Here is a 19,783-nt window from a genome sequence, read left to right on the forward strand (position 1 = left end):
TGTCACCTCACTGTCTCGCTGGACCATGGCACATTACAACTCTCATCATGACAAGTTCGCTGAATTTATTTATCATACTTTTTTCATTTTAAATATCCATCATTAATAGGTGTTAAATGACAAGGCACAGTGAACAAGACTAGATAGCAAGACATGCATTTAACTCACAGACTGAAACATTTTATTGTGCAATTAGCCAATATAAAAAAGACAGACACATCCAGGGACAAATCTGTACAATCCCTGGAAGTATGTCTAATATCATTTGGTTATTTAACAGAACTAGCAGTCACTTCACATTGGTGGCGCATCTTTTCGCAATATATACAATATATACAGTAACTCTGTGTTTACGAAAACTGTTCTCACCGGGGACAGACTGGTTTCCATAGCAGGAAGACTCCACTCACTTACACAGAGACCAGCACTGAACACCTGCAAAGAGTTTGATAAATAATATTATAATACCATCAGCAAGGGCAAACAACGTATACAAATGTACACAAGTAAAAATATATAGTACAACCTAGATTATTTTACAACTTCTAGAGACCAGCCACTGTAAAGTTATGTAAAAAATTAAGTAAAAGGTCCTACACACTGGGTGATGTTTTCGACCATCGATATTATCGACCAACGATATTATCGATGGTTGATTTTACTACACACTGGACAAAATCGATGGTCAATTTGGACGGGTATGAGTCATTTAGTCGACCACACTTAGGTCGACAGTCATTAGGTCGACGTGCATTGTGTCGACATGTATCAGGTCGACATGGTCACTAGGTCAACATGGTCATTAGGTCAACATGAACAAGGTCGACATGGGAAAATGCCAACATGAGTTTTTTTACTTTTTTGGGTGTCGTTTTCTTCGTAAAAGTGGCGGGGAACCCCAGTTAGTGCACCGTGTCCCCTCGCATGGTTCGCTTCACTCTCCATGCTTCAGGCATGGTGCCTCAAACCGCTACCGCAGCGCTCGGCACAGGTTACTATTCCCAGTCATAGTCCACATGGATTGTAAAGTATGAAAAAGTTAAAAAAATGAAAAAAGATGTGAAAAACTCATGTCGACCCTTTTCCATGTCGACCTAATGCATGTTGACCAACAGTGGTCGACCTTATGACTGTCAACCTAAGTGTGGTCGACCTAATGACCGTATCCCATCTGTACGATATCAGAGTACATACATCTATACCAAATTGACTGGCATGTATCAACAATGATTGTTAAGCGATGAACGATTGCGGGCACGCGCATTGTTCATCGTTGGTGCATCCCCACTGAAAGATATGAACGATTTATCATTCATTTATGAACAATATCGTTCATATCTTTCAAGATATTGCCCAGTGTGTAGGCCCCTTAAGTATTTTGTATGGTTGCTGGACGATAGCCACACACGACTCCTGCTGGTATATAGTTCGGGTGTGGTATTGAAGGTCGACAGTAACTAGGTCGACAATGTCTAGGTCGACCACTATTGGTCGACAGTAACTATGTCGACAGGGAGTCTAGGTCGACAGGGTCTTTAGGTCGACATGTGCTAGGTCAACAGGTCAAAAGGTCGACATGAGTTTTTTATGTTTTTTTGGTGTCGTTTTCTTCGTAGAGTGACCGGGAACCCCAATTAGTGCACCGTGTCCCCTAGCATGGCTCGCTTCGCTCGCCATGCTTCGGGCAAGGTGCCTCGCTCCGCTGCCGCTTCGCTCGGCACAGATTACCGTTCCAATCGTAGTCCACGTGGATCGTTAAGTATGAAAAGGTTAAAAAAAAGAAAAAAATTGTGAAAAACTCATGTCGACCTTTTGACCTGTCGACCTAGATCATGTCGACCTAAAGACCCTGTCGACCTAGACGCCCTGTCGACCTAGTTACTGTCGACCAATAGTGGTCGACCTAGACATTGTCGACCTAGTTACTGTCGACTTAGAGACCGGATCCCATATAGATCAATATATATTAAGGAGTTTCTGAGGAGATATTAAAGGTAAAAATAAATATAAGCCATAATATACAAATGTGGGTTGTAAAGTCATTCAACACAATGCAACATACACTATACATTCAGTGCTATTGGTTGTATTTACAGGCCAGGGGACACTCACATCCAGAACAGCAGCAGAATCCAGGTTATATTGCTGGCTTCTCAGCAGCAGTTGCAATCCTTCCAAACTGACATCACTACTGTCCAGAGAGTCTGACAGTTCTTGCCTGAAAAAATAAATGTACAAACATTATACATATATTTCCAAGCATGTTTCTATAAAGGTAATAGCTGAGAGTATTAAGGGGTCGTATTTTCAGGATTTCTATCTGTGGAAGCAAGTGGGATTATTACTGACCCGGCAAAATAGATTACCTCACCTGTACATGATTAAAGAAATCCAGAAAACATGACCTGTTAAGGATTCTTGAGGAATTAGATACTTATTACTTGTGTACATGTTGGTAGGACAATTATACTAAATGCTTTAGAAGCACTGCCCATCACGGCTGCATATACGACCCGCAGGGCCACCGAGTGCGTCCGAAGGCACTAATATTGAGGGGGCGTGGTCAAACTCAGGAAGGCTAAATTGTGAGTTTGTTTCATGGGCATAATTACACTGGCTTTCAAAGTGCTCCTAAACTTATCTTTATTTCTACAGATCTATTGAATTAATTAATAGAGCTTCAGTAGATGAATGTAGAACTAACCCCACCTTGTAGCGGGTACAACTGCAGCATCCACTAAGCTCTCCAGGGGATTCCTCCTTCCCCGTGCCTCTAACTGCTGAGATGCTGAGGGCTGTGGTGGGCTACAAGTCTCTTTTCCTTCCAGTATAGATTGCACCATTGCTACAGGCAGCACAGGAGGGTCTGAGCATGCACTGCAACCACTCAGGGAGGCATCTGTGTCTGCGGATCCCTTTACTCCAGGACTGATGGGCTCTTCTTTAATCAGCAGGAGACACGTCCCCCTAAAACACACACAAGGAACACTCTTAGTCATATAATGAGACAACCTGGGGCAACTTTGGGGAGAAAAATCAATAAAATACAATTTTCTTGTAGAAAGGTCTAAATGAGGTTTATTAACGATAATAAAGTGACAGCATTGTTCTGTAAATATGGTACTGTATATGTATGGCAGCCAGGGGTTGGCTGGGCAGTGGGGCAGGGTGCCGTCTGCCCCCCGGGCCAGTGCAATTTAACTGTTGCAGGGCCATTTTTGCATTGAATTCCCTGTGAAAAGCTGGGCCACTTGCTTGAGTCTGCCGCCCAGGCTGAAAGTTGCCAGCCAGCCCTTGATGGTAGCTCATGCTCTGCTGGGACAATACTGGGTGATTCCATCTTTCAGGCAAGAAACTGGATCTGTAGCTAAGTTGGCCACATACATGGGAGACAAAATGGTAGATCCAGTTTTTGGTGACAGTCCAAATAATTAGTCAGAGTCCTCTCTCTTGCTTACACATGAGCCTGCTTTTCAGCTTATGTTGTGATCTATAGAATGATTACAAAAAAAACAAACCCTGAAAAGGAAAACTTGGACGTAAATCTGTGAAGTAAAACGTGCAGTTTTACAAAACAAGGTGGAGTTGTTTCCTATGGCAACCAGATTTAAGATAGAATTTTCTAGAATGTACCAGATAACTGTTTGCTATATTGATTACTTGTTTTGGGCAACATATCCACTTTTGTAAATGTACTCCTGAGGAAGAATTCAATCAGATGTGGGGTTGGTCGCATGGGGAATACTTCCAGGTATCAAGGTTGAAGCGATTTAATTAATCACAATTTTTCCAGCGTGGTAAGCCATGGGTTAATTCACACTAATCCATAGATTCCACATAGAGTGCTGGAAGCCAGGAACTTCCCTGGGTGAGATGCAGGAAGCTAAAATATGCAGCCAAACCAGTTTCTGGAGGTCTGGCCGTGTACCACATATGCACCAAGCCCCGGAATGCGATAGATTCTGGGGCTTTGATGCGGTGGGCAACACCATCTTCAGATGGCGTTGCCCAATAGAAGCCTATGGGTTTCTATTGCACTGCCCCTTCTGAGAGGAATCCAACTAGATTCCACCCAGCACCCGCCCACAGCGCGTGCATCACTCAACGCATATGCAGATAGGACTCTGTGTCTAAGGAGGCCAATCTCGGGACCAGGATAGGCGGGATCCCGGGATTTAGGCCAATAAACGGCCGGGATTCAATCCCGGGATTGGAAGCTCCAAAAACGATGATTAAAGGATCAGGCAGCCCTTTGTTTTTTTGAAGCCGGGCAGCGCTGAGCGTCCTCAGGATGCTCAACGCTGCCCGGCTCCCTCCTCCCGGCTCCCCCGCGCAGCGTGATGTGAGTCACAGGTCACGCAGCGCCGTCCACCGCCACCCGCCTCGGGAGCCGCCGAGATAGACGGAAGTTTCCCACCCCCCGGTCTATGGTGAGTACCGGGATTGAAAAAATGGCCTGGGATTGGCCTCCCTATCTTTGTCCTAAACCCGGAAATCCTATCATCACAAAGGACAGCTCTTGCCGCAAGAGCTGTCCTTTGTGATTTTCCTCATGCATATGGCGTTAGTAAACACCACTACGCATGTGGAGAGTGGCGGGATGCATTGCAAGCAAAATGTGATGCTTGCTGCCAGTAGTGGATTTCCCACTAGGAACGTGAGGCACGTGCCTAGGCGTGACACTTGCTGGGGGGGAGGAACAGTATGCTCCACTGCACGAGAGCCCTGCTAGGCCGATGGCCAGGTGATTCTTTTTTTTGTTTTCTCATTACGATTTTTTTTTTTTTCAACTGCTAAGGGGTGAGGGGGCAAAGATCGGTAAATTGTGGAGGTAACGAGGGGATTGAGGTTGGTGCTGCTTTGGCAGTTGGTAGGCCTCAACATGAAGGGAGCAGTGACATGATGGGGGTGACGATAATGTTGTGCCTAGGGGCGGCCTGACCTCTAAATTCTCCCCTGCTTGCTGCATCCCACCCCCTGTACGTTAAAATGCAGAGTCTGTATTTTAACGTGAATTTTTCCTCGCAGCTCCTGAGGCTGTGATCAGAAATCCTTCCTATGGGGCTTAGCATGCGGGGTTCCCACAGCTAATTGAAATATATAAAGGGATATTGTCACTGAAATATATATGCAGCTTAAACACAATCAAAAATACATTCCAACGATAACCTATCACTAAACTATGAAACCGTTACAAAACCGATCTCACATGGGAGCATCATATTGCAACAGTAAGGAGAAAAACCAAGGATGCAACAGCATTAACAGGAGAATTCACATCAATACAAGACATTGTCACTCAATCATGGAGGCTCCAGGGATCGTAAGCTGGCAGGATGACTTCCTTGTGACCGAGGGGAACGAACTTGTTTCCACACGTCGTCTGGAGGAATAACAGCAGGCAAATCCGGCTGGTAGTGAAAAGCTTCCCAATCAGGTAATAGCACTGGGGGCAAACCCAGAGTTGAGGAGAAGGCCTGTAGATCCGAGGGTCTGGAGAGAGTAGCAACCTTGCCATTATGAGAAACCTGAGGAGAAAAAGGGAAGACCCATCTGTATTTCAGTTCAAGTTTCCTCAGGGAATCTGTGAGGGGTTTCAAGGCCCGACGCTGTTGTAGGGTCGACCATGCAAGATCCGTAAATAACTGAATCCTGGTGCCTTGAAAGTCAATTCCATCCAGTTGGCACGCCTTTCTCATTATCTCCTCCTTTTGAACATAATAGTGAAGCCTGCAAATCACATCTCGCGGCCTGTCAGATGGTATGCCACGGGGACGGAGAGCACGGTGCGCCCTGTCAAATACAATGTCCTTATTTGAGTCTAGGTCAATAAGTTCACCAAATATCGTGGTTAAAGCATTCGTCAGACACTTTGGACACTCTCGGGGAGACCTCTGACCCTGATATTATTCCGCCGGCCGCGGTTGTCCATATCCTCAAAACGAGATTTGAGAAAGGAGATATCTGGCTTGATCTTGGCCTTCTTTTTCTTCGTGCTTCTCACCATGAGATCGGTCTGCAAGCAGGTGGAGCGGTGTTACACTTTCATATGACCTTGGTAATGTACAAACACGTGGGCCGTCGCCGTGCAGTAGCCCCCTCCGTGGCCTTAGGGTGACATCAGGCAGGCAGACACATAGCTTGGGGGCTGCGCTGTCGACCTCAGCAGCACTACTTCAGGGCACGGTCCAGTCGGTATGTAATTATATAATTATAAGGCACTGTGCGCCAGTCTCCGGAGTCCCGAGTCCCCCCAGATCAGATGGGCCGGGCTGGTGATGAAAGCAGTGGCAGGAAGGCAGCTCTGTGAGCTTCACCTCCAGGATGGAGTGCAGCTCAGTGCCTGTCCCCTCCCAACCCCCCCCCCCCCCCCCTCTGGAGCCCCTTAACTCACAGATCCAATAGATCCACTTACATTGGGGCCCAGCAGGAGAGAAGCAGAAGGGAGCCGGAAGTGCGCCTGGAAGACGGCCGCCGGGCGTCCCGCGGCCCCGTCTGGATGCAGCTGGTCCCAGCATCTCTCAGCGTCTCCAGGCGGCAATGCGTGTCAGAGGGCAGCAGGGCGCGTCTTCTTGCCGCGGCTAATGGCAGCGGGAGTAGCGCGGGTCCGGGTGACAATCGCGGCCGGACTCGGAGGTCTCTGGAAGCGCCTCCGGGTCGGGGAGCAACTCGAGGCCCCGGCTTGTGGAAGCCCTTAAGGCCGCAATCCGCGGGAACAGCAGGTACTGTTCCCCGATTCCGCGGCACAAACAGGGGCGCTGCAGGGAGTTCAGGGGGGACAGAGAGGCCACTGAGGGCGTCCAGGGAGCCCAGTAAGGGGCTAATAAAAGAAAAATAAGCCCCAGAACTCAGGAGCCCATCCAAGACTTGCCTGCTCCCTTCAGCAGCCAGGCCACCTCCCCCACAGCTAACTGAATCCGGCAGCGCATTCAATTACCCGGCACCTAATTGAATCTCCCCCTTGGAATCCCATGCATTACTGATAATAGATTAAATGCCTGTATTTTATTCTTAATGTGTAAAGGACAGTGGGACAAATTTGGCCAATTAAAACCACATGAAACACAGTCTAGAATTTAGCCCGCCACAGAACTTGTGTAATTCATATGTGTCCAGCATTAAAGGAATATTATGGCAACTCTGCTTATATATTATATTCTCTATACACAGACCTCACCGGGTGTGGTGACACCCGGGGCGCACCCCTGATCTCCTGCCGCGCTCGTGTCAAAAAAGGGGGCATGACCTTACACATAGGGGGCATGGCTTCACGGGGATCCCGGAATCGTCACTCTGGGGGCATGCCCAGAGGAGATGCTGGGCTTCCCCAGAGACAATCTCCGTGCGCTGTTGGCTCCTCTTCTATGACAGGAGCCGGGTGCTGTAGGAGACTTTCTCACTGCAGCACCTGGCTCCTGACACTGCGGGGGAGCTGACATTTGGTGTCACTCCCCTCCAGGTGTCACACCCAGGTGCAGGCCGCACCCCCCGCACCCGCCTTGTGACGCCACTGTCTATATACAGTAACTATTGATGTTTTAGATCTTCTGAATTGCATAGGAACTTTCTGTATGCATATCCCTAGCAAGAATATCCAATATCCACTGTAACATTGCTGTACTGTAAGTACCCCACCCCTTTGTTACCTCTCCCCATCAGCATTAGGTTGTGCAGTCACTGAGTTGGCGGGCAGAGCCTCGGTTACATCTGATATGATAGGACCGGCGATGACAGCGGGGCTGCTTAAAGAGGACACTGGATCTGTAGGTGGCTGCACAGAAAACATTTTATGACAAAATAAGCATAAAGGTAATATGCAGCAGCAGGTGCTCAGTGTCATGTTAGGAATCTTCTGCGTAGAATTTATGAAGCTTACCACAAAACATATAAGTTATGCAATATACACGTCTACACTGTACTCGAGGGACTAGAGAGACTATAAAAAGCACTGGGGGAGGTATAATAATAATAATAATGACTAGGGAGACTATAAAAAGCACCGGGGGAGGTATAATAATAATAATAATAATAATGACTACGGAGACTATAAAAAGGATTGTCGGAGGAATAATAATAATAATAATAATAATAATAATAATGACTACGGAGACTATAAAAAGGATTGTCGGAGGAATAATAATAATAATAATAATAATAATAATAATAATAATGACTAGGGAGACTATAAAAAGGATTGTGGGAGGAATAATAATAATAATAACAACAATAATAATGAAAGCTGAAAAATTGATCCATTAAAAGTGTAGGAGTCTATCTCTCTCTGCCAGTTCTGTGCTCTTACCAAAATCAAGGATTGACTTTGCTCTGCTGAGCTCCTCCCATCAGCCAATGCAAAGTTCTGATCCTCCAGAGACGCCACCATCTTGCCCAGCAAACCAACACAAATATAAAAATAATTATGTTGTGCATTGGCTGTTTTGCTCTCAAAAATCCATGTACTGCTAGTTGCCAACCAGTGCAACCAGCCAACCACCATCTCTTTATCATTGAAAGTTGTGCCCCTTTGTTGGTTCCTAGCTGTAGGTCCTTGTTGCTACCAGCTTACTAACTTATACTTGTTTTACACTATATTATGTCATATATAATTGTATATGACATAATATAATGTAAGTAAAGTATAGGCAGTATGCAGTGGATATGCTAATTTTGTCAAAGGCCAAAACCCACCAATAAAAAGGCACTTTTAGTAAACCCAGAGGTTTTGATTTACAAAATAAATACCTATAATGTGTTTGTTACATGAGCTTAGTATGTTACAGTATGTGATTTTTGTAGAACGTGAATGGAACACTTTTATATTTTGTGGGGTTTGTATCTGTAATACTAAGCTTCCCAGAGGTCTTGCTGTCCTGTGTTGAGGGTGTGGGGATCTTTCCACAATTGTAATAATGCCCTAGAAAGACGTCTCATCTGATTATTTATCATGATAAATATATTTTGAAACTAATTAGTACAGATAAATGCTAAATAACATTTTTACTAACATCAAGGGGCCTATTTATCAAGCTGTTTTTCCCCCGTAAAATATACTAACATCAAGGGGCCTATTTATCAAGCTGTTTTTTTTCCGTAAAATATACTAACATCAAGGGGCCTATTTATCAAGCTGTTTTTTTTCCATAAAATATGCAGAAACCACAGTTTCTTAGTTGGTCCTGTTGGTTTAAAGCCTCCATTCCTCATGCACACCCAACAAGTCATGTTTTTAGGATTTCTTTAATCATGCACAGGTGAGTAAATCTGTTTTGGAAAATTAGTAATTATTCCACCTGTGTCCATCTGCTTTAATACATTTCCACTCTCCTGGAACTTTTGGGAGACTGACGATTTTGTTGGGGAAGCCTCCAAGCTCCAGGAAAGGTGGGCCACCCTGCGCTCACCCCCCAGCCACCCCATAAAGTGGTCAGGACAAGAGGCAGTGAAGACGCATTCATTATTAATGGTATAATTGTAGCCCTACCCCCTGCGACTCATAACAGGGAATCCCAGTAAAACGTCACAAGGAGCGAGGCACCCCGCCCACCTGGTCCGTCCTCTACGGGGAACTGTCAGAGGGAATCTTACTGAAGTTGGCAAGTTAGTCTGCTTTAAACCATGTAGTTGAAAATCAACAAAACAGCACCAGTCTATAAATGAGGCAGAGTGTATCTGATGAAATCAACATAGGTGAACTGGAAATGTCTTTGAAGTATTTGTCACATTTTTATTACAATCAACTCCCTTCTATGGCCTCTGCCTCCTCTCCCCTCCATTCATGATCACGACCCACAACTTTGCCTCTTACTTCAAGGACAAAATAGACTCCATCCATCACATTATCTCTTTAATACCGCCTTGCCCCCTGCCACCCTCTCCACCAGCTCTTCTGTCATGGACTCTAAAGGTTTGTTCCACCTCAGTCTGTCTCCTTGGCCCTCCTTCCTCTCACCTCCTCTACTATCTCTCCCCTAATGGTCTCCGCTTCAACCTGTCCATTTCTTCTGGCATTTCCCAATTCAACTTCAAACATTCGCGAAACACTTCCATGGTCAAGAAATCGTGTCATGACTCCACTTTCTTTCCCCTTCTATTACAAACCTCTCGAACATATATCTGCAACTGTTTATCACACTTTTCTCACTGCTCACTTTCTTTTTGACCTTTACAACTAGGCTTCCACCCTTTCCAGTCGACTGCCCTCACCTATGTGACAATATGATCTACCATAGGCTAAGTTGAAGGACCACTTCTCCCTGTTCCTACTCCTTCAAACTTTCTAGAATGTTCGATGCAATCAACCAACCAACCTCCTCCTTGACACCCTTCACCCACTTGGCATTCACAGCACATTTCCTGGCTTACCACCTTCCTTCACAACGAGTTACTACATCCCATCTGGCCTTCCTGTACCCATCTGTTCTGAATGCAGCACCATGACTAATCTTCTTCAAATCCCTATACAATGCTTTCCCTTCCAACATCTTCAACCTTGTAAGGAAATTCTCCCTTACGCATCTACATTCTGTTAATGACCTTCGTCTCAACTACCCATCTAAAAGCACCTCACACTCCCATCTGTAGGACTTTAACGGCACTCCCTCCATATTTACAGTCATGCCCAACCTCCAATTTTGTAAGCACTCCCTCAAACCTCACCTCTTTACGTTTAGTTACCCCGACCCATCCTAATACAGTTTTGCTCCCCACAATTCACCCTCATGGACTCAGCATGTTCCACACCCATGTTGTATTAAAGTCCTCTCTTCCTCCTATCTCCTTGCCTGGCATAATTGTCCTCATGGTAAGTAAATAGCAGCTACATTTGAGGACAGATTAAGGCTGTGGCTGTCATGGTTGTAGTCCATTAGCCGCAGCATCTGGACTAACAAGAAAGAAGGGAAATATAAATATATTTTTTTTTATATCAATCTAAAGTAGCAGGAAATTTCTTGGCAGAAATAAAAATCCTATTTACCAGGCTTATGATACAGGGAGGGATCATTTTCACCTCATGTAAGTCACCAAAACATAACTCTGGTCAAGGTGTTAAACAGAAGTAGAAATGGAATGCAGGTCCTTTATAGAGCAACTCATTTCTGTTGTTTGTTCAATATCTGCCATATGAAAGGTTACTCAGCAGTGACCTCCTCCAATTGGAATGTAAGCTCACTCACGAGCAGGGCCCTCCATACCCTTTGATTTCATGACTATTTTTTTTACCTTGTATGTTCCCGTTTTATGTACAGTATGTTGTATTTTCTCCACTGCCTAGCACAGCGCAGCACTGAATGTACAGTACTGTATGCATGTTTTATTAAAATATTTATTGCGCATGTGCAAAAGACAGCTTCCAGTCATGTTTTGTGACACATAGACAATATTACTGGTATGGATTTGCATTGCCACTAAAAACAAACTTACCGATTGTATGTAATATGGGTCATGAAGGGAGTCCACTGGTAGGTGCCTGCTGAATTTGGCCAGGGGTAAGGCACAGTTTCCATCATCCAACATGAGGGGTCTATAGAGGAATGGTAAGAGTTAATTATATGTATTTCACTACATTAGGTTTTACATAATAAGCAGATATATACGTGACAGGAAAACAAAGTGACTAATATCAATTTACTTAGCCATCTTCTCCATACACACTCTATGCAATCCTGAATCAATGACATCATTGATAGCAAGAAGCAGCTGCAATTCTCATACAGACTAAGGGGATTTTTCTGCCAAGAATCTGGTTCAATCTTGAAAAACTGGTTCCTCACTACTCAGTAATAATATATTTTTGCTTCACAGTTCAGTATAATAGTCCAATGTTTGAAACAAATGGAGGAGGTAGTCCTGTGACATCGTTAGACCTTAACGTTAGACATTTTTACTTCCTCCTGACCCCATTCTTTAGTATGCCTGATACACAGCTGCAACTTTGTATTTATTTGCAAATCACCTAGCTAAAGATAGTGGACATTTTATTTAACTGCAGATGCAAATAAACTAGCTTGTTAACCGGCTAGAGAATAATACCCATTACAGTTTTTAATTGTTTAAACCAATTAGGGCCGGACTGGCCCACAGATGTACAGAGGAAATCCCCAGTGGGCCCTACGATTAGCTCAACTGTCAATCAAAGCCGATGGACCTGACACACCCCTGTCCCCTCCTTTAATGGCCAAGTAGATCTGTGCTGGCTGGCCACACCCCTTAAACCAGGGCCCCTACCACTGCATTTTATGGTGGGACCTTTATGCCTCAGTCCAACACTGTTGCCATTGGTCTTTAATGTCCATGGACAGGTTCCAGGTATTCAAAATTGCTCATGGGAGAGAGTAGTGACAGCAAAGGGGAAATGGTGGCATTCTAAAGAGCTAAAGGCAAACACTTTGGGCATTGGACGATATGGATGTATGATATGGGCTATATGCTGGTTATATGGTTGTAATGATATACTTTATTAAAGGCAATACAGTGCTTTATAGTGGCATTATGATTGTATATAAAGGCAAATTATAATATCTGACATCAGTCGGATACAGGTTGAGTATCCCATATCCAAATATTCCGAAATACGGAATATTCCGAAATACGGAATTTTTTGAGTGAGAGTGAGATAGTGAAATCTTTGTTTTCTGATGGCAAAATGTACACAAACTTTGTTTAATACACAAAGTTATTAAAAATATTGTATTAATTGACCTTCAGGCTGTGTGTATAAGGTATATATTAAACATAAATGAATTGAGTGAATGTACACACACTTTGTTTAATGCACAAAGTTTTTAAAACTTTTGTCTAGAATTACCTTCAGGCTGTGTGTATAAGGTGTATGGGAAACATAAAAGCATTCTGTGCTTAGACTTGGCTCCCATCACCATGATATCTCATTATGGTATGCAATTATTCCAAAATACGGAAAAATCTGATATCCAAAATACTTCTGGTCCCAAGCATTGTGGATAAGGGATACTCAACCTGTACTATGTAGTAGAATTATAATGCTACATGACAGGGTTAGGGGAATATATGGTGGCATATTGTATTGACCAGTGACTTCTTAATACTTCTGGAGTCTAATTTCCATTCCAAGATTATTGGTATTATCTTTTATTTGGCGCCACAAAGGTTCTGAAGCACCATATATATGATTACATGCTTCTACTAGATTACTCTGAGTCTTTACTTGAAGTTACTGCACATATACATGTAAGTCCACTACAGATCTTTGATGGTTTAACAAATATTAATGACCTTTGCTTTCTTCCTGACCATTGTTCCTGACTATTGTTCCTTGCCACTGGCTCTGACTTTAGTGTCTGTTTTAGCATGGATTTTTCCAGTTAATTTTGTACTTCTTTGCCCATTTTATATGGCCAGGTCCATACTATATTCGTCAGCAGCTATGGCTATGTGTACAAGGTAACTGGACACGGGGTTGTACCCCACAGAAATCTGCTGAAGCTAATTTAATTCACAAAAACTTTTTCTGTATAGTAGTTGGGGACAATATTAAAATATAGTTTGGCTGTTCATTAAAAACATTGTTATTAGTGTTCCCTCAGATAAAATAGATCCTAAATGCATAAGTCCTAAAGAGTACCATTGAATAGACTGTATAAAGGTATCATCTGGAATTATCCTCCACATTTATCCCTGATAATCCATAATACTTTTTCTATTTATTCTTTAAAATCTGCAAGAATGCAAATTCTCCATTTTCACTGCCCTCTATTCTGGATGATCGTCAACCTTTGGGTGTGTACACACGGTGAGATCCTAGCTATGCCTGATTTTCACTTGCGATTTCCCTTGAACTCCCCGGAGCCCAGCACCACCGATTTTGACTAACTTTTCTTGAGATATGGACTATGTGTGCTTACGATTTTGGCTTATGTGAGATTTTGGCTTACGTGAGATGTCATTGACATGTGAGATGAACTAGATAGTACACCGATCTAGCAAGGATTAACTTGCCTGCACAGTCTATCTTTTCTTGCGATGCCAACCTGGCGGGACCGCGCATCGGGATCGAATCGGGATTGCAAGGTGACTTTCACGTTACGATCTGCACTAACTTTTCCTGCGATTTTGACTATATAGTCAAAATCGAAAGAAAATATCTCACTGTGTGTACACACCCTTAGTATGAGATATAGAAATCTATTTTCTCTTCCATTGCACATTAGAACGACTCTTATGAAGGGCGGAACGATCATGTTCCGTCCTTCATGAGCATATAAAAGTCACTAGCGATATTGCTAGGTTTGATATGCAGCACATCAAACCTAGCGATGTAGGCAATTTGTCATTACTAACGGCAAATTGATCCGACAGTGTGTACCCAGCAATATGGACCTCCTATTTATTCCCTTGTTGACTGCCATGACCTTTGTGCCAGTTATGACCTTGATTTCACCTTTGTCTGCTGTGTATAGCTTGGCCTACATGAGTTCTCTTGCCTTTTCATTGGTCGTTAGATGCAAAAAAAAATCTTACACACAACTAGGTGTGCAAGATCTTTGGCCACTGGGCTCCCAGTCAACACATAATACTGGATTACCTTCTGCCAACCTAGGTGTTAAATAACCCCCAAAAACTCTATATAAAATTCAGATTGCGTGATCATCAGTACAACAGACTGACGTGTAGTCACGAGCAATAAACACTATTGTGCTACAAGATTCTGCACGATACCTATAGCCTTCTGAATTCCACTGACCAATAGATTGGAGCTTCCCTAATCTGTTCCCCCGGCTTTCTTGTGTTGTCCAGATTCTGCAAACTCCCAGCTAACCAGTAGTCCTGTTCCAAAGTCAGGAGAAACAGCTATAGTCACCAGCAGTCAGATGCTACAGCAGCTATACCAAACGCCCAGAAGTATTGGGATAGCAGGGTCTGGTGGTTTCAGTGACTATTCACTTACAACTTGGGAAATGTCTTAAGGCTGCATAACACCAGTAGGGTCAGTAACAACAATATAAAATAAACTGTAAAGCCACAACTAATTTGTTGAGACAAAAATATTGTGGCAGAATAAGCCTCCCTGTCACATTATGTATAAAGTGGGCTTAGAGTGACTTTTTTTCCGGTTCATTGGTCTTTCATTAAGGCAGTGGTTCCCAGACTTTCTTGAATCACGGCGCCCTAGCTGCCAGTGCCTCTTAAATTCTGAAATGTTATTTAATTAAACCATGATATTTAAAACAAGGTTTATTTCTTACTCAGAGCTGATCAATGATGTTGAGTATTGTTTACTTAAAATGTTATATTTCTAAAAAAAAATATTCACAAATACAGATCTATCACTCCCCACTCTGCATTTGAAGTGCATTTATCACTCACTCATATTGGAGGCAGCCATTTTGTAGGATGGACAAGTATCCAAGAGAAAGTGGACTATTAATTCAGTGGCAATCACTTTGTGCCTTATAGGTGTCAAGGGAATTAATAAGCAATACATTGACTCAGACACCAAAATCACTGCCTCTGCTGTGTGGTGACAGGAAGACGTGAACATGTTTTCCTGTAATGCTACATATTATTGCCAGAAAGACTTGGATCTGCTACTAGAGATGATCTGGGATATTGATCTGGGATATAATGCTTAGCTGCCTGTTTGCAGGATGCGTTTCCCTCCCTCTCTGCCCCACAATAGTCCCAGGAGCTGAGAGGGCACTTTGTACACAGTTTTCTGAAAGCCAGTGGTCAGCAGATCTGACTCAGCAGGTCCATTCAGTCAGTGCGCATCACCAGGGTATGGGGTCAGGTGACCTGCACCGGGGGCCTCGCTGAGCTTGTCATATTGTTGTTGAGGAGGTTTTAGGAGTGTGGTGGTTGTATGTGTGTGTGGGGGGAGAGTCCTGCAGGCACTCACATCTTTCTCTTTATCCCATTGCTGGAGGGGCCAGGAGGCAGCTGTCCAAACAGAAACTGGATTAACTGTCAGAAAAAAGCACAGCATCAGGTGTTAGTTACAGAACTCACTGACCTATCCGCATGTGTGTGCCCTGATCTCCAGAGAAACACATATTCCTCAATAAGACATCGGCACTTCACTTCATATATGTGCTTATGAGCAATCCTAGATCTAGCCTCACATACGGAGACGTATACTATCAAACAAATACTAGATGTCTGTAAGAGTTAACCTGGAGTGACCATCGGTCAGTGTGGTCTAATACAGTATGCATGCAGCAGAAAATCAGCACAGCAACAAAACAAAGGCTTAGGGGTAAATTTACTAAGATGGGAGTTCTGTTTAAGATGGGATGTTGCCCATACTGTAGCAACCAATCAGATTCTACTTCTCATTTATCTAGCACCTTCTAGAAGATAATACCTGGAATCTGATTGGTTGCTATAAGCAACATCCCATCTTAAATAGAACTCTCATCTTAGTAAACTTACCCCTTAAAGGTTTTAGAAAGGCCGAGTTTAGTGAAATTAGAAAACATTTAGGTGAATTTCAGATTCCATAGGTGACAAACTAAAATATACATTATTAAATGTGACAGAACATATGTATCAGATATTTTGTTAAAAGCATAAAGTAGAGAAAGTCAATAAGATTCTATGAGGAAATGGCAGATATATACGGTAAGGAAAGTCACAAACACAAGAATTAAAAAAAATAAAAAACACCTAATATTAGTCAACACTGGGGTGGGCAATTTGCAACCCTCCGGATTCTGTTGAACTACACATCCCAGCATGCCCTACAACAGCTGCTGCCCGGCTCATCTTCCTCACCAAACGCACTACGTCCACCTCTCCTCTCTTACTAGACCTTCACTGGCTCCCCTTCCCTTTCAGAATCCATTTCAAGCTTCTCACACTCGCTTACAAAGCCCTCACCCACTCCTCTCCCATCTACATCTCTGACCTTATCTCCCTTTACACTCCCACCCGTCCTCTTCGCTCTGCTAATGCACGCTGACTCTCCTGCCAACGGATTACTTCCTCCCACTGCTACCTCCAAGATTTTTCACGTGCTGCACCACTTCTCTGGAATTCCCTACCTCTCCCCCTCAGACTCTCCACCTCTCTACAAAACTTCAAACGGGCTCTCAAGACCCACTTCTTCACCAAACCCAGCCAAATCTCATCCTAACCCTCTGTTCTACGCTCTCTATGTACCCCATCTGTGTCACCCCTGTCTGTCTACCCCTCCCCTTTAGAATGTAAGCTCTCACAAGCAGGGCCCTCTTCCCTCATGTGCTTATCCTTTCTTACTTTAATAATCTTCAACTGCACCAAATCCAGCAGTCTTCTGCCACCTGATACTTATTCCAGTGTCATCTGCTGATGTAACTATGTAACTATGTTCATTTACCCTGTTCTTGTCCTATACTGTCATCAACTGTAAGTTTCTGATTTCCTGTTTGATTATTTGTTTTCCTGTTTGATTATTTGTTTATGTACTCTGTAATTGGGCGCTGCGGAACCCTTGTGGCGCCATATAAATAAAGGATAATAATAATAATAATAATAACAACAGTTTTAGAATAGCCAAATATAGCAAATCTGTGGCTGGGCATGCTGACATGTGTAGTTCTATAACAGCTGGAGGGACACTTATTGCTGATCCCGAGGTCTATTTATGGTGGTGAAAAACCCTAAATCCCCATTTAAAGAATACATTTGAAAAAAAAAATGCTTTATTGTTAAACTATAGCATGTTTCTCTTGAATATTTTAGTTTTTTTACCTTCCTTCGATCTCTGATTTTTTTTTTTTAATCTGCAACTGGATGCCCAAATGAATTCTCAAAATAAAAATTAGTCAAAGCATCTACTGTACATAGGGTGCCATTCCGAGTTGATCGCTAGCTGCCATTGTTCGCAGCGCAGCGATCAGGCTAAAAATCGGCATTTCTGCGCATGCACCGCAATGCGCACGCACGATGTACAGGTACAAAGTCCTTTGTGGTTTTGCACAGGTTCTAGCGAAGCTTTCAGTCGCACGGCACAACGCAGGAAGATTGACAGGACGGGGGCGTTTTTGGGTGTCAACTGACCGTTTTCTGGGAGTGTTTGGAAAAACGCAGGCGTCTCAGGGAGAATGCAGGCGTGGCTGGGCGAACGCTGGGCAGGTGTGTGACGTCAAAAGCCAACCCTCCAACGTTAGAATGAACGCACACGAAGAGTAAGTCCAGGGCTGGTCTTGTTTTGCACAAAATGTTTTTGCAGGCGCTCTGCTGCACAGGCGTTCGCACTTCTGCAAAGCGAAAATACAGTCCCAGGTGGGTGGCAAAAATGCGTTTGCACGGCTGCTAAAAACTGCTAGCAAGCGATCAACTTGCAATGACCCCCATAGTGCATATACAGCGGTACTGACCAAACTTTTAAATAATTTGCAGCTGACAGATGAAGCCTGGGACCGACTGGGGCCTTGAAACAGCCCTGACACATTACACAGCAAAGGAGCATGGCCAGTGGTGAATTTCCCATTAGGCATGTGAGGCACGTGCCTAGGGGCAACACTTGTTAGGGGGCAGCACCTGGATGCATATGTTTGTACTATCAGACGGAAATGTAGCAAAATATTTCCACTGTACCATATGCCGTCTTGAATGGAGTGTAAACTGGTAAGACATGCACATACTGCCCCTGTAAGCTGTCCTACTCAGTTAATACTGTATGTATACATAATTGAACAAAAAAAACTTTTTTTTTTAAATTCTATTAAATGGGCTTATAACCAATTAATGAAAATACTAAAATTAGGTGGGGGGATGGGACACATTACTGTTGTGCCTAGGGGTGCCCTCACCGCTAAACCTGCCCTTGGGCATGGCCATGACTGAGGGGGCATGGCCACAGCTGAAGATGGCGCATCCACTGGTCACAGGAGCGTGTCATGAATCATGGGGGGCTGGTCTCGTGGAACGCCCTCATCTATCTGTATGCTGAATGGCCGAGCAGAGCTACAGGAGGCTGGGCTGCACGGCTAGACCCGCTAAGGGTCGGACTGGCCCATATGTAGACAGAGAAAAACTCAGGTCGGCCCAACTGCCTGAGGGCCCACCATCTCCTCTAGGGATCAGGTTGTGCACTTGAATTATACATTATATACACTGTATAAGTTACATTATACTGCACAGTACTGTGGTGAATCCACTACAGTGCATTCCTGTTATTAATCTGGTATATTATCATGCATGCACTAGCAGTATTTACTATATATATTTAATAAGGGGCCCAAATCATACAATCTCTAATAGTTAGCCAAGCCTCTGCTATGGAGAAGCCACACCACTAAGCATGGGCCTTGCTACATCCCCACCCCCCCAATGGGCCCTTCATGCCCCAGTACGATAGTGGCCCCACTCTCTGTGTGGCCGGCCCAGACCATCAGGCCAACAGCCCTTTTGGCATTTGCCAGAAGTGCCAGATGGCCAGTCCGGCTCTGGGTGCAGCACTGGCAATGTGGTTCCGCTACACAAAAGGCAGTAGGGAAAAACGTGATAGCGGTAACCCTGGGAGTCTGCCGGTACTAGTATGGGAGTAAGTGGAATCACTTAAAAGAAAAACAAAGTTGACTATGGGGTGGGTTCACAGGTGGACCATATTCATACAGCCGCTGTACGCCCCCAAAGGCTGTAGACTGTCACTCACCTGACGTCTGCAGCTGCACTGCGTCCATCATTGTTATTCCTAGTGACTCCTGTGCATGCACAGATCAAAAAAATTCAAAAGACGTGAAACATTGCCCCAGCGTCCAACTGTGAATCAGGCCCTGTCACAACATCCACGGCAGCATGGATATGTGGCCATGAAATCAGG

General features: G+C 44.0%; 1 protein-coding gene across 1 annotated transcript in view; it reads right to left on the reverse strand.

Moving 5' to 3' along the window:
• Positions 1-19,783, reverse strand: part of HSF4 (heat shock transcription factor 4) — a 101,967-nt gene that overhangs the window by 11,066 nt on the left and 71,118 nt on the right. The window contains exons 6-11 of the mRNA XM_063944240.1: positions 15,875-15,939; positions 11,422-11,521; positions 7,647-7,771; positions 2,710-2,967; positions 2,113-2,218; positions 370-435 (exon numbers count right to left, since the gene is read on the reverse strand). Of these exons, the coding sequence (XP_063800310.1) occupies positions 370-435; positions 2,113-2,218; positions 2,710-2,967; positions 7,647-7,771; positions 11,422-11,521; positions 15,875-15,939 (720 nt within the window). The remainder of the gene's footprint in view (positions 1-369; positions 436-2,112; positions 2,219-2,709; positions 2,968-7,646; positions 7,772-11,421; positions 11,522-15,874; positions 15,940-19,783) is intronic.

The sequence above is a fragment of the Pseudophryne corroboree genome, chromosome 11 (assembly GCF_028390025.1).
Source record: "Pseudophryne corroboree isolate aPseCor3 chromosome 11, aPseCor3.hap2, whole genome shotgun sequence".
In the NCBI taxonomy this organism is placed as follows: Eukaryota; Metazoa; Chordata; class Amphibia; order Anura; family Myobatrachidae; genus Pseudophryne; species Pseudophryne corroboree.